The sequence below is a fragment of the Nesoenas mayeri genome (assembly GCF_963082525.1).
Source record: "Nesoenas mayeri genome assembly, chromosome: 10".
NCBI lineage: Eukaryota > Metazoa > Chordata > Aves > Columbiformes > Columbidae > Nesoenas > Nesoenas mayeri.
Genome location: NC_137560.1, coordinates 8,619,367 through 8,635,657, shown reverse-complemented (window position 1 = coordinate 8,635,657; position 16,291 = coordinate 8,619,367). Strand labels below are relative to the sequence as shown.

The 16,291-nt window shown below is 40.2% G+C and overlaps 1 protein-coding gene across 1 annotated transcript in view; it reads right to left on the bottom strand.

Annotated features, from left to right (window-relative positions):
* The window catches only part of PRKCD (protein kinase C delta), a gene marked incomplete at its 3' end in the record, with an annotated part of 43,526 nt that overhangs the window by 11,901 nt on the left and 15,334 nt on the right, over positions 1–16,291 (bottom strand). Inside the window, exons 3-9 of the mRNA XM_080350218.1 lie at positions 16,098–16,232; positions 12,430–12,629; positions 11,640–11,700; positions 3,055–3,211; positions 2,339–2,370; positions 1,572–1,657; positions 1,087–1,216 (exon numbers count right to left, since the gene is read on the bottom strand). Of these exons, the coding sequence (XP_080206344.1) occupies positions 1,087–1,216; positions 1,572–1,657; positions 2,339–2,370; positions 3,055–3,211; positions 11,640–11,700; positions 12,430–12,629; positions 16,098–16,212 (781 nt within the window). The 5' untranslated portion in view covers positions 16,213–16,232. The remainder of the gene's footprint in view (positions 1–1,086; positions 1,217–1,571; positions 1,658–2,338; positions 2,371–3,054; positions 3,212–11,639; positions 11,701–12,429; positions 12,630–16,097; positions 16,233–16,291) is intronic.

The window sequence follows — 16,291 nt, the reverse complement described above, 5'->3', positions numbered from 1 at the left end:
TCAGCCACTCCTCCCAGCTTCGTGTCATCAGCAAACTTGCTGATAGTACACTCTATTCCCTCGTCTAAATCGTTAATGAATATATTGAATAATATTGGCCCCACTACTGACCCCTGAGGCACTGCACTAGATAGTGGCCTCCAACTAGACTCCGCACCACTGACTACCACTCTCTGGCTTCTCTCCTTAAGCCAGTTTGCAACCCACCTCACTACTCTATTGTCTAGATCAGACCTCCTCAACTTAGCTGTGAGGATGCTGTGGGAGACTGTGTCAAAGGCTTTACTGAAGTCAAGGTAGACCACATCCACCGCTCTGCCATCATCCATCCACCTTGTTACATTCTCATAAAAGGCTACGAGGTTGGTCAAGCGTGACTTACCCTTGGTAAAGCCATGCTGACTGCCTCTAATAATCCTCTTATCCTTGATATGCCTTGAGATGGCACCAAGGATAAGCTGTTCCATTATTTTCCCAGGGACAGAGGTGAGGCTGACCAGTCTATAATTACCCGGGTCCTCCTTCTTGCCCTTTTTGAAGACTGGAGTGACATTTGCTTTCCTCCAATCCTCGGGCACCTCTCCCGTTTCCCAAGACTTGGCAAAGATGATGGAGAGTGGTCCAGCAATGACTTCAGCCAGCTCCCTCAGCAACCGCGGATGCATCCCATCTGGACCCATGGATTTATGGATGTACAGACTATTTAATTGCTCCCTAACCCAGTCCTCATTGAATTACAGTAAACTCTTTCAGTACAGTAATACCTTAAGTCAGACTCGCCAAATTTCAGGCATTCCCAAAGCAGTAATTCTGATTATACTCAAGATCACACCTCCACAGCATGTTTTCTGACTGCATTAGAAGCTCAACTTGGCTGAGCCGTCACATGAGCCAAGTGCCTCTTTGTCTCTCTCTAGTACAAAAACTTTTTCAGCCACGCATAGATGACATGAATCCTATTCTATGTAACATACATACACAAACGCAGTGTGTAGCAATAGCAAATCTCTAGTCGGGGGCAGAGCCGGGGAGAATACATTGGAAAAGCCCAGAGTGGTTGTAGCTGCCCTCCCTCCTCCTCCTCACCTTCACACTTGAGCCCCTGTCTGACCAGCCCCCAGAGCAGGCTGCCGCAGTGGTCGCAGAAGTTCGGGCTCATATAATTGTAAACTTTGAAGCGATGAGGCATGTCGATTTTGAAACGTTCCTTTTGAAACTGAGGACAGACAGGGAAAGGGAATGAGGCGCTTTACCCAAAACAGGATCTTCTTACAGAAAGCAGGGTACTACAGAGCTGTAACAGTTTTATCTTGGATACCCCAGTTTTAACAGCTCTCATCTAGCAGGGAAAGAATCTGCCCATCAAATACTACCCACCCCCTTTTAACTATACTTCTTGCTTGAAACTTTCATCCACTACAAGTTTCATGCAATCTTCAGAGAAGACACTAACTTGGTTGTATGGTCAAGCAGTTCCCGAATGGACTTGGCCATTTCTATACAAGATTTTTTTTAGTTCAAGAGCATTTAACTACATAGTTACACTCTAAATGTGCTGTTCCAGCTCTTACCATTGTGTCCCTGCTGTTGGCTGCGGTACCAGTACACCTCCCAATGATTTTATCAATACATTTCTTATGAATAGCAGCATTGCATTCTTCAAGACATGCGCAAGAAAAAAAAGAAAGATTCCTTCAGATAATAAATACACAGGATGAGGTGTTCACATTTCATAGCATGATGTGAAAAGCACTCCTTCCCATCATACTGTATACACCAAAACCTTTATTTTCTATCAAGATGAGGATCTTTTTAAAACAGCTTCTCCCCATTTTATTTTTACATAACCTCTACTTCTAAACTAAATCTGCCTCCATTAGGAAATGCCAACATTTGATAACAGAAGGCCAATACTATGCTTTGAGTTTTACCCTTTGATACCTCCCCACTGTTTGAAGCAATGCATAGAGATCTATGCTAAGTCAAATGTGCTTTTCAATTCAGCTGTAAAATCCATCGATAATTGTAATTAATTTTAGAAAAAGTTTCATAAAAATTGCTCTTAAAAATGACTGCAACTTTTCAAATGCGTTACACTCTTACGAGAAGAATAGCTAAGTCTAAATCTTGATACTAAAAACTTGGATAGGAATCATAATTAGACAGCCTTAGGTTATCATGCGAAACTGATGTTTAATATCTACTACTACCATCTGAAGTGATGATGCACTGTGCCATGCACATTTTCAGAAGATTTTTCAATAGTAACTATTAAATCTACAGGTTAACGTGGAAAATGTGGAAAGCAGTAGAAGAAAAATATGTAAAATTAACTTACGCCTACATTTGTATCCCTGCTTGTTGAGTCCCCTGAAAAACAAATGATAAAGAAGGAAATCATAAAAGCACTTTGGTGGTGGTGGTGGTGGTTGGTGTTTTGTTTGTTTTACCATGTCAAACAATCAACCCTTTGTCTATGAGAATATTTGCTCTAATTCAAGAACTGGTCTAACTTCTGCTATTCTGAATCTTCTCTCATGAATGTAAGGTTTAGAAAATAAGGTAGTGTGATTTGCTAGACCAGCAAAATGGAGGGAAACGCAGAAAGAAAAGGTTTCAATCATACAAGAAAACCTCCTGATCTGACTTACTACAAAAAAGGCCTTACTATGAAAGAGATCCAGCTTCTTGCTCATGATGGGTATTTACTCTGCTACTAGCCACTGCATATTTTAATGTTTGAGCACCACTTTCTCAGATCCACCCATCTCACTCTCTTGTAAAAGAACACTGTGCATTACTGGCCAGATCTCACTTTTGATGCTGATGGAATTTTTGCCAATCATTTCAGTTGCAAAAATGTTGAATTTCCAGTTTTTAATGTGAAAGAGACAACTTTAGTTCTTATGTATAACAACACTCTTAGTAAATATATTATTTCAATTTCCAAACACTTGTGAATTTACATGTCATGTTTTGTGTCAATATACCTGAAGCATATTTTGCAGTTATTTAGCCTTTGGGGATGGGAGAAGCTTAGCATTTCCTTCTTACCATACAAAGTCCTTGCAGACAGAGCAAAAAGTAGGTTGTCCAAAGAAGGTAGCAATAAATTCATGATTTTTGATGTACTGGATTTTGGCTTGCTTGATAGCTCCTCTCCTGTTCATAGTTACTGTTGCCCCTTCTTCCCTCAGTGACTGTTTGCAATCTAGGGGGGAGACAAGAAGACATACTTTTAGCACATAAAGATATTACAAAGATTAATATTTGCTTCTCCAAAAAGTTTGGTTTTCTGTTTCAGACTTGTGTTTCTATTTCTTTTTACACCTGCATTCTGCAGGTCGTCAGCCCCACAAGGGTGGGATACATGCAGGTACCGCTTCCTAAGACATCTCCACATCCTTGTTTGCGAGCGCTTCCCTCTCCTGCTCTTTCAGAAGCAGCTTTCAGCAAATGAGCTGAAAGGAAGCAGCAGGAATGGAGTGCAGTCTTGCTAGAGAAATGACAACCCCAATTGTTTCTTGAAAAAAATATAAGCTCTTATACATTATGCGGTTTATGTGCAAGAGAAATAAATGTTTTACTGGAAGCAGGAGGGTCTTCTCCTTCAGCAGAAGCCTTCTCATGCTTCACATGCCCTCCTGAAGCAGGATCATGGCAGAAACACACACAAAGTGCCACAGGACCTCCCGTCCCACCGGGCTGTACCACTGTGACATGGGTTCTGCCAGCCTCCAGGATCATAACCAGTGAGGACAAATGGCATTTGCAATTAGACATTTCCATTACGCTATCTCAGAAAAGCTTTGATTCTATGGCTGCCAACATGTCCCAGTCTCATGCCTCTCCCCTCATAGCCCTCATGGGGTTACAGTATATAGCACTATATAAGATGAACTATTATTGCTGTAGTATTATAGTATATGCTGTATCATAAAAGACCATATACATAGTAATTACATGTAGCTTTAGCCAAGAAATAAAACAACAAAAAAATTCTAAGGCTCCGAGTCCAGCTGGCTCACATAGGTCCTTCATTACAGGTTATAGTTATTTCCACACATTTCCAAGGAAACTGCTCAGTTTCTCTTACAAAAAATGAGTCTCTTATGGTACAGTCTTTCAGCCACAACTCAGACTATATAGTCTTACTTATACATTTTGAAAATATTAGGAGTTTGTAACAGAGGTAACCCCATGAAGGTGTATCAAAGAGATTGGGTAACCAGCAATTTAACCCTAGGACATGTTTCTTGTTTATAGGGAGGAGCTGTTGAGGGACAATCCCATCCAGCAGGAAAAGGTAACATCTTGAATCAGCAATGGGGAGCTGATCAACTGCTCATGGCATCAGCAGCTTGTGGGTTTTAATCTACAAGAAATGTGGACATGGCTCACCGGTTGAAAATGCTGCAAAGTTCAGGGTAACTGGAGATTGCCATTGGCAGGGTAGGACCTTCCACAACAATCGAGTAAGGAAAAAGCCAGAAGAGCATTTTTTCCCATTGTCAATACAACTGGTTTTTATTTGCTCCATTGTATTTCTGCCTTTTATCAACATCAGTGGGAGCTCTTCCTTTCATATTGATAGGAGATTTGTCCCCTTTGCCAAACTGCAGCAGTTGCAATGCCTAAGCTTACTTCAAAGTCACCTAATAGCCCTGTTTTTCTTGTTCACTGCGCTCAGTTTTGGTCATTTTATTAGCTGGCTGCCACCATTTTTATTTCAGACCACTGAACTTGGAATACAATCTATCATTTGATACCATTTTGAGTCTCCTGAACTAATTTATCAGTCACAGCCAACAGCAGCCAGACTGCAGCAGCATGTCCTGCCTTAGAAAAAGACAATGTCAGTGCAGAGATTAAGGAAACATATTCATATTGGTGAAAAGAAACATCAAAAAAGGTCCCCGGGTTTTGCCACTAGGTACTAATGCACTTTTCTGAGAAACCGGCCTTCTGGTTCAGAGAAAAACCCATTCTGTCTCCCCCCCAAAAAAACTCACACATGCACTGACACCCTGGTGCTAGGTACGCCACGGAGTTACCTCTGCCCCTCCAGGAAGAGGATTAATTTCTGCTGTTCAAACAGGCTACTGAGTTCACCCAACAAAAACTCACATCAGCTCCTGCACTTGAGCTTGTCCAAGTCTGCAAACAGTCCTATCTCTGTTTAATCCTGCTGAGCAAATACACAGACCTCACCCACTGCGCTTCAAACGCTTCAGGGAAACCACACACCAAAGTGTGTGTGCAAGGAAAACGACATTCTCGAGAACCAGTCATACTTCATATTGTTTGCTGCATTAAAAGGATGTCTTCATAAGGGTGATTTAATTAGTAACAGCAACGAAACAGAGAAAGGTGTGTTGCTTTATAGCATGTATTCTGAGAAGAAAACCCGTGATGGAGCAAATTATGGGACAAAAGCCCTCCTAAAGTCTGTGACACAAGCAAACCAAGTCAAGTGTACCTGAAGCTGAGATGGCTCCAAAATAACAGCGTACTCATTTCAATTTACTATGGGTGTGCTTGGCAAGTGATCTGTAATGTATAAATTACTTTTAATCTGTATTGTTCCAACAAAGTTTTAAGATGTTCAGCCAACCATGGACTTAACTGGGGAACAGAGGCTTTATTTCAAAGATGCATGAAGAATTAACAATTGCAAGGAAGTAAATTTCCCAACAACTGTACAGATGCAGGGTGGAGATTGGAGGGAGGAAGAAACACAAAGGGAAATGCCTTTGCTTCCTCCTCCCAAGGGGAAGGATTTCACCAGATTAAATGCTTGTCCTGGGCCAGCACATGGTCAGAAACAGTCATGTATAAACCAGCTGAATCAGCAACTAGAATCCAGGTGACCTCTGCAGCCTGGACCTGAAATTAATTATTTTGGAACCAGCACACACCATTAAACGTAATCTATTTCCTCTATTGAAAACTGTAGTTAATATTTATCACTAACACATTGTTCATGTATTTCACGGTCCCTTCTCAAAACTTGCAGCTGATCTGACAAAAGGACCCAGAGCTCCTCTGTGCTGTATATTCATTAAGAAACCATTAAGCACTCTTCTGAATTGACAGTGCAGTTCTCCAGACGCACTGTAAACACACCACTGTTTAATTGCGGTGCCAGTCCTGAATATTTCACAGTCCTTCCAGCCGCTAACATAACGTGCAATCCATAGTCTGGAAAACATTTGCTAAAACAACATTGCCAGGACTCTGCTGAACTGTAATAAACCTCGAGGTGAGATGTCAAATTGTCTGAACTGAACCTGAAAAATTCAAGGACAAAAGAAAACAACCTCCAGAATAACCCTACTAGATTTTTTTAAAAGAAAGAATAGAAAAAATATTTACCATCTTCAGAGTTAATTTTTCATTTTAACTTGCTCATTTTGCAGGTCTGTTTGTGAAGAGAGGAAAGATAATAGTTCTGCTCTCAGAAACTGAGAACTGGGACTTCAGACAGGGACAGGGAAAACATTTTCTGAGCTACCTGCCTGCTTGAGTTGAGATTTGCCTGAAACTTTATAACAACTTACAAAACCTACTAACATTCCTGTTCAGCGTCCCCTTCTGCTGTTCTGCTGCCTTGCGCTTGGCTTTATTTGAAAGTTAAGCGTGCCTTCAGGTCAAGAAAAATATTAATCCCACAGAGCAATCATTAAAACGGAAAGCTTGTTCCTCACAAAGGAGACTTCGCTGGCGTGAGCTGTCACAGAGGAAAACTGCTCTTTAACCTGGCCCTGGAGAGGATTGCTTTACAGGTCATTTGGACGAAAAACTACATCTGCAAAACAAACAAACAAACTCCACGATTTACAGAAATACAAGTTTCCCGAAAATGTAAATGAACGCATGAAGTCCTGCCTTGGCCACCACTGACCAGCACCGACCCTTTGCAGACACGGAGCTGGGCGGCTCTGCCGCTCCCTGGCACGTGTCTCTACTCAACTGGTCTTTCCTAAGCATTAACGAAGTCAATGGTCTTTCAGAAAAGTGCTAAAACAAAACACCAGAGTTTTAACTGATAAGAGGAAGAAAGTTGTCTAGAAACCACACTAGGCCTAATGGAACAGACACTTACTAGAGGAACAATAGCTACACAGAGGCTGGACATGAGGCAAATGTCCTTGGTTTTCAAGATGGGCAAGTGGGATGTTCCACTAGGTTAAAGAAAGAGCTACGTGGCTTCTGCTGTGTGGTAGCACAGAACAACAAAATGCACACTCAAGAACCATGTCAGGACCAGACAATTGTAACCCAAGGGGCACCAGGCTGTGAAGAGCACCAGGGGCCACCAGAGACCCCAGAACACCAAAAAAGGACTCCTGACCAAGGGTGGGGTTACGTAAATAACCTACATTTAAGGCATGAACTAAGGTAGAAACTAATGAATATGCAATTGGTATGTGTAATAAATACGAGTCACACCAGTGCTTGATTAGAGGAGTGATCCTCCCTGTGCCCAGCATGCTGAATCAAGGGCCTGCTTTTTGACACTTCCAAAACAGTGTTAAGGAGTTTTTGATGACTTTTCAGTATCATGACAAGCTCTGCCTTTTGAACCAGGAGAAAAAAATCCCATGTTCACACTACAGCCTTTGGAACGCTCACAGCATCTGCAGACCTGCTGTGCTAACACAGCCTTGGCTGTACAGAGTACTTTTTATTTAAATTTCAGTAAGTGTGTTGGTTAACACTCCTGCACAGACACCCGATATCCCATTTGTTGTGGTAAAACAGGGAATAAACTGGAAAAGGGGTTCTCATTTTTCTTTTTTAAATACAAAGGTAGAGTAAAACCAACCTTAAAAAATACAGCATCTAAGCCAAATTTCTTGTGAACATATAAACTATATAAAGTTTTCCTGTGCTCTACACAACACGTTAAATACCTTACCAGACAAATACACTGCCAACTTTATGTTTATGAAATTACTACATCAGCAAATGTTTGATTTTCTTAAAGAAAATTAACCTGGAAAATGTTTTTACTGAGGTCATGCAATCACACTTCTAGATGCAGATTAAAGCAGATGTTCAGTGCCACTAAATAACTATCACATCTGCCCAATTTCTAGAAATGGTATTTTCTCAGTTAAATGGTTAAAACGCACCAACTTGCCAATTAAAATTATAAGACCCAGTTCTGACTTTTCAGCCTGCTTTATTATTTACTAATAATGTGATGATCCTTCCCCAACACACCTCATCCATAGAGAAACTTTCTTCAAATCTTAATCTAGACCTAGACAATAGGCAAACTGTGACAGCAAATCTGTGATTTAGTCTTATTTTTCACGGATGCCTCAGGAAAAAATCTAAAATCTCATGCTTCCCCAGCGCTCATCTCAACACACACACATAAAAACATATTCAAAATATATGCAGCTCTCTGGCTCATGCTGCTCTTCCAGAAGTCAGATACTTAAGATATTGAAAGTTGACAGGGCAATTACTCACCTTCTGATACATCTAATAGCATTTTAAGGAAATAATTCACTAACCCTTTCTCCAGGAAGCTGAAGGCAGCAAAACAGCAATTCAGAATTCAAAACCAAGACGCAAACATAATTCCAAAGCCTCCAAAGCGGCTCATACTGTGCAAGACACTCAGCAGCACAGCAAACCACCTCTGTGGTCCTGGGTTTTCTTACTCAATAAGGTCATTAACTATATCCGAATAAACAAAGATCAAGCAAAGCATTAAACGTATTGCAACTCCCACCTATTAAAACGAAAGCTGCTTTACAGAATTATAACCTAGTTTCAATACTGGTAGGAGAGGAGGAGGAGCAGAAAGAAAACAATATTCTGAAATGAAAATGGAGGTCAACACCCTGTTCTCATGTTTCACACATCAGAAGGAAAACTTCCACATTTCCAGCACAAACTTATTTTCAAGTCACAAGACAGAAGACAAAAACGTTCTTTGACAGCTCTAAGTCAGGGCTCTGCGGTCCCTGTTTTACGAGGTCTAGAAAGAAAAAAAACCCTCTAAGACTGGGAAGCCTTTTCATCTATAGCCCTAAGTGAAATGCCCAGGTCCCAATCTGCAAAAAGAATATACAAGTGAAGAGTCTCAGTGTAGTTGACCATGGATTTTAATACCAGTTTATCCCATTAATACCATTATTTCTGTAATAATAAATCTGATAAAGGAGCAATAATACGCTTACTTCTCAATACTGCTGTGTTCTCTAGAGATGGCAGAATGTTTGCTACTTAGAAGGAAGGTTTGAAAAACAACAGCTTTAATTTGCAAAACAAGCCAAAGAAAGAATTAATACTTTAGCAGAGTGCCTGGAGATTTTAAAACAAAAGGCAGCACCTATAACTCAAAGATCCTAATGGCAGTGATACCTTCAAATAAACAAGGGAACAACTGAAATACCAGTTTCAGAACAGGCCTTTTTTAGTATTTTAGAAACACAGCTACCGTACAGTTCTGCACAGAAAGGCGTGTCAGAGAGAAAACAAAATACTATGTGCATAGGAAGGAATGTGAACTGTCTCTGAGCTTTCAACTATTAACTCAGGGTTTTGGCAAAGTGAAGAATGGAAGTTAATACAAACACACTGTAACGCACTAACAAACTTTTCTGCTTTTACACTGGTAACTGTTAATTTAGCTTGAGAAAACATTTAAAGCAGTGCAATGATGAGCCAAAAATCACTCCATGTCTGCCTATTTAGCAGTACACAGATAGTGACGGGAGGGAGGTCTGTAATTCTGAGGAGGATTAGTATGTTAAAATGTATTGATATTTGATGTCAGATTGAGTGACTCTGCTTCACAAAATGTAGACGTGTAAATGTCTTGAAAGGGAGTTTCCACTGCTTCTGTGGTTTGGTTACCAAAAACGTATTGGTGACTAATTTCCATAAATCAGAAGGTAAATAGGAAGTTGTTGCAAAGTAGAAGGCCTAACAAGTGCATTATCACACAAATATCAACTGGCCAATTAAAGTACGATTGCATGGCTTAAATGATCTGTTTGGTATTTAGGTTTCCTCCACGACTATCTGCAATCCCTAATAAAGGCAATGAGAAGAATTGCGAGAACATTGTATCTATTTTTAAATTATTTCAATCAATAATGAAGTACAATTATTTTAGTACTTACACTGCACAAGTACATTACCTTCCTACTAACAGCTAATAATGGCAAATTATGGAAGGTTTTCACCTATGGCATCTCTACCGTTCCTCACGTCTGTGTGGAGAGGAGAAAATACGCTTCATCCCCATCAAATAAGCAACTGAGAATGCTGAAGCTGGTTTTGTAGAGTTTTGGCTGAGAAACTTTTACTTTTCCTGGACAAACGGATTTCTGTATGCCTCATTAAAGCATAGATTCTCATCATACCGCTGCTCCATGGAACCGCCTTGCACAGGAAAGCCGTGACAAAGACAAGACAAAGGTTTTCTAACATAATGGCTCACAACAGCCTGAATGCAAACCAGAATATTACTGGTACATAAACACAGGCCTTTCGATCTTTAGAGAAACGCTCTTACAGGCTCTTCAGCATCACACAGTTGTAAAAAATCTTCCTTTCAAGTGTTAACTTTTCATAAAGGAGACCAAAATAATAAGCGTATAAGCTGCTTTTTGCCATCACGAAGATAAAATATCAACTCTGAAATGTCACCTACTATATATCACATTCTGCCTTTAGTAGCTTTCCTAGTAACTGCTACACAGATTGCACATTTGGTACAACAATGTATGGTACCTTCACAATCCACTTGTTATGTGAGAGCAGAACTGTCTTCCCTGTATATCTCTCTGAGGGAAAAAAAGCCACCAATGCTGTAAATTACTGCTTACTCTTCACACTTACTATTTACAAAGACACAGTATTAACCATGCAAGACTGACAGGCTAATATGGCAGACTAGTGCAATTCCCAAGAAATAATAGTTTCATGACTTCTAGTATGGGAAAGTTTTAACCACTAAGCAAGTTGTGAGGTTTACATCATTTCTATTAAGAAAGAATTTCACAGATACAAAAATCCCTGCCAAAATATTTGGCTTTATTACTGTACTTAAAGCTTCCCCTCTAGTAATTAAGTGTCTTCTCTTACCTCCTAGTATCTTCTCCAAATAGCGTGTGTAGATTTCTGACATAGACAGGTTGTTCACTTTTTAAATGGATAAGGTAGACTAGACTTAACCATTCACTCTTGCCACAATCCATTTCCATGATTAGTGACTATGACATATGAATCCCAGGAAACTCAGACCCAGTTCCTCAATCCACCAAAAAAGTTCCCCACATAAGCTAGAACAAGAGATTTAACTTCCTTGCACCTAAAAAGGAACTGATAATATCTTTTGTATCACACAAAAACATTAGGCACATTGAAAACCAAAAAGTGGCTAAATGCAACAGCAATACAGAGCACAAAGGCATTTAGAAATTAACAGATGCAACCATGACGCCACATAACAAAAAAAACCCCTACAAAACAAATTAATAAAACCAGAAAATTCTACTCAGTATATACTGGCGATTATTTCTGTAAGCAACGTCCCATGTTCTACAAAAGGAATGTGAAAAAAAGTTTCATATTTACACAACTGACTGAAAACGCACAGCTGACATTACCTGTATCTTCTAAAAAATACTGCACAGCCATCAGCACCTTCCCCTGAGGTTGTAGGTCAAGCTGTGGAAAGAAAGATACCAACAGTGAAGTATGTGGTTGACTGAAACTCTCAGGAATTTAAACAGCTCTTTCTAGGGAATCGAAGTATAATATTCAGTAACTATTGGACTACAACCTTCTTCCATATCTCACTGCTGCAGCTGAACCACTGGCTTTTACTCTATTGCTTTTACTAGTGTGTTGCATTGCTTTGACATCTACCCAAAAGTTCAGTGCAGTCAAGGTTCCCATTGCTTTTGCATGTCCCTTTCCTGTTTCTGCAAACAAGTTTTTTGGCTTCTTTTTTACTAAGCTCAGTTTGCACTGGAACCCAGTTTTATTAGAAAACATCCATACAATTTTTTATATGCTTACTGAGAGTACAAACCACAGAGATATCAAATACTGTTGCCTGCTCATCTTGCTTTGCCTTTCTCTCTGGGTGAATTATGATGATCAGATCCAATTTAAATGTCTGCTATTTGCTATAAAAACTGCTAGGCTTTATAAATAGGCACTGAATGCAATGTATGCCATTATTTCAAACACTAATGCCATGGATTTAATTGTCAATTTCTTGAACTTCAATTGCACGTTATCTGCTTCAAAAATGCTGCTAAAATAATTGTCTTACAAGCCCTGCCACACATGCCTAAGGGATCAAACACACTAAAAGGAATAAGGCATCTGTCCAGGTTGAAAGAAACATAACCAGGTCAGCAAGTCTAAGGAATTAATCTTCTTCCTTACCCAGAATTCTGCTTTGCCGTTGCCTTTCTTGCACCGCTCTGCCAGGACCGACACACCTACAGTCACTTCAGATAATGGTTCTTCTGCTGCTTTCATGAGAACAATCTGAATCACTCGTCCTTCGTAAATGTGGGCATCGAAAGTTGATTTCCATTCTGGATACATGGTAGGTTTCTTCTGAACTAGAGTTTTTCCTCTCTCTGAAAGCCACAAAAAAGGACAGAAAGTGTAAAAAGGAAATAATGTAGGTCTAGTGTCTAAACTCAACAAAATAAATCAAAAGATAGAATCCTTGTACCGAAACATAAAGCAGACTTAGTACTTCTTGTACTGCAATTGGGACAAAGTTTAAATATTCGGTTCAGACATTCATGACGTGGAAGGCAGAGCTCACCCTGACAAACAGGTCACACGGGCAGTGAAGGTGTTAACCTGCAGCCAGGGAGACCAGGAGGGACAAATCCCACTCTAGAATTCAGAAACTGGTTTAGTCAGTTGCAATTTGACAGGTAACTGTGCATGGCTGCTTTCTGATAGCCATCTCCATGACGTGTCGTCTGATCATAGCGAATACGCACTGCTATAAGATAAATTAAGGTATGTCTGATGCTGACCTAGTTTAAACTGAAACCAGTGGCTGAGAGATGAAAAGCTCCACATTTCATTAATCTGCTTCCAAGTTATCCCAACATTTCACTTCTATTCACTTCTATTCACAAGTCACTCTCCTTGTCATTGTACTCTTGGCCACGACCGCTGCTTTTTAAAGGATGTTACGAGGCCTCTCTCGCACATGCAGAACTTGTGTAGTTAAAGGATAAGGAAAAGGCTGAAAGAACCTCAAAAAAACCCCAAAATCTTATTTTTGTGGTAACATTTACCCAGCCTCTCATAAAAGCATCTCCGCAGCTGCCTTCCTTGGGAGTTTTACAGAGCCTGACTATTCTTAACAGATTGATTTGTTCCCAAATACACAGCTTCAGCCTCTCTTGCTCTCCTGCTACCAGTTAAGCTAATTTTTTCCTGTCCTTACCTCAGGCATAGAAAACAGCTGGTGATTGCACGATCTATAACAAGCTTTAGCATATTTCTAGATCTGAGTCTCTTGGTAGTCCCGTCAACACATCCAACATAATGCTGCCTCCTACACAACCACAGCCAGCCCTTCACTGCGACTCTGGCACGCGATGCCACCTCCCCTGTTTTTCTCTGTGATTTGCTGCCAAGCCAATTATTCCCCGTTTGTGCTCAGGTAACACAACATAGTTTTGTACATTTTGCACAATTTCCACTATGTATCAAGATCATCTGCTGCAATAAAAGTGTTTTCTAAGTGTCTCAGCTTTGAAATGATCCATTTTCCCCCCGAGTGTGTAATCTGTTCTGATGACATCAAGACAGTAGCCAAGCAGATTAAATAGCTTCCCCAAGAAGCTGCAGTGTGGTCTGTCTCCTAAAATTAGCAATAAAATTTACATTCACTTCAATGAAGGATGAATCAGACACTTATTTTAAAATCTTTCTGGAAATTCAAGGCAAAGTTTGTGTTCATTCTTTAATAACTTGCTCAATGCACTCCACTCCATTGAACTGAGTTATCCAAACAAGAGCAGCCAATAGTGTCCTTGTGCTTCTTTATTAGGGAATGCCTGCCAGCAACGGCATTACAAATTACAGCTTTGCCAAGGAGACCTGAGCCTGCATTCGGAAATGCTCAGGAACAGCCACCTGAGCACCTTCTCCATTTCAATACAAACTTGAATATTCCTCCTCTACTCAGTCAAAAGCTTTTATCTTGAATGTGGGGAACTCTACAGAAAGAAAACCTCAAACTCGTAGCAGTGCAAACCTGCTTCCAGAACCATGTACTTTGTATTCTTAACTATGGAAGAATTTGGAAGTACAGGGTGTTTCAAAAAGATGGACCCGCTGCCTCAATGTTGGATAGGTCGCACGGGACCCCAAGACATGGTGCTACACTCTGGCCCCCAAGATCCCAGACATTACACCGGGTGACCTTTTCTTGTGGGGATATGTCAAATACAGTGGTTTTGTGCCACCATTAGTGACTAATCTGGATGACCTCAAAATATATTGCTGTGAAATTGTGTCCATCTTTTTGAAACACCCTGTATTATGGTGAAAATATATGGGGAAAGCTCAAAAAAGACACAATTGAGCAATTACTAGGATGGACAATAAAGGCGAGGGGGAATTAAAAGCAGGCTCTCTTGACAATAAGGCTTTTACACTAATCCATTTTTTGGCTTGCTAAAGGCAGACCTGCTCATCAAAAGAGGCACGATTCAGGAGGGACCCTTGGGAATATGAGAAAGTGCACACATTTGCAGAACCTTTCACAATAATTTAGGGTTTGCAGAAGCAGCAGCAGTTTACAGAATAGTTGGTAATACTCTTAGTAGGATTGTTAGAAGGGGAGAGAACTATTTCAGTCCGTTCACTCTCCCCATTCCCATGTGCCAATTAATATCTGCTTTGATCAGTTACTATATACATTTTTACCCTATGTGAAACTGAAAGAAGTAATATGAATTACTGGTAACAACCTCCAGCCTAGCTATGATGCTTTTGTAATTAAAACCATACTGATACTAGATTTGTCATGTCTGCCTGCCTGCAAATGAACATTTAAGCATCAGCAAAGAACAGCCTTGAAGAAGAATGCTCTTCTTACCCCTCCTGTATTCAGGTTTCTTTGTTTCTCTATTAACACTGCTTACTGGCTTCAAAACATTTTATGTTTGCAAACTGGCTTAATGCCTAATCATTAGGCAAATGATTTTCTTCTTCCTATTTAAAAAGTTTTTCCTTGATCATGTTTCAGCATGCAAATTCAACAGAAGTTATTCCTGATGTTGTTAAACTGATAAGGGGAACATCAGTTTCTCCTCCTGATTACCCCAATCAGTCACTGCTCCAAGGTTCACTGCACTCTATTCCCCCATTTTTAGTACTTCAAAGACACATGAAAGTGGAGAAATGTTGGGCCAATTCTATTTTTCAAAAGGAGATAGCTAAAAAAAAAAAAGTAGATTTATTTAGACCACATCCACCTCTCCCCACATTCAGGTACTGCACTGTTTTCAACACCATTTCTTCAGAGGTCCTCCCAACACACTAGGAAAACACTTCTCTGGAGCTTAACACGTTTGCTTGATAACAATATTTTCTGGAAGATGTGTTGCACCTTGTGTTTGAAGTCTAAAGGCAACTCTTCCCTCAGCAATAAGGGGAAAGCCCAAGTGTGTTGTGAGGAAGAAGAAAACTTACCCTTTCCTGCATTCTTTGATGCTTTGTGAAGGCCTAGAGCCACAGTGTAGGATTAGACGGCTGGAGTCTAACTTAGTACAGCAATTCTCTCTCATCTAGTTTGGCTGCAGTGATGTATTCTAGCTAAACGTCACAAAATAGAAACCTTTGGATGAGCACTCTGGCTGCAGGACAAGAAAGCACTAATAAAGAAGTCTTGTTTTAAGGTGGAGGTAGAGACAAAAGCCATTGTTATTTCTCCCATTCTAAAAGAAAAACTCACATTGAACTGCTTGGCATGACTGGAAGAGCAGGACTCACTACCATTCATAGACTAAGAGGGACTGCAGTATTTCTCAAAAAGTTATTCAGAAAAGTATCATAATTTATAACTTCACCTGTAGTCAATGCTTCCTTCATCTTGATAGCACAGAAAGGCTGCGGTTGTTCCCCTTGATTCTGCGCAGGCCCCAGCTCAAATGAGTTGAAAGATATCCGTAAGAAGGGGGCCATTGTTCACAATGATACACAACCTAAATGGAAAGATGGAAATAAAAATCACAGAATAAAAGACCTGGTTGGAGACTTGTAA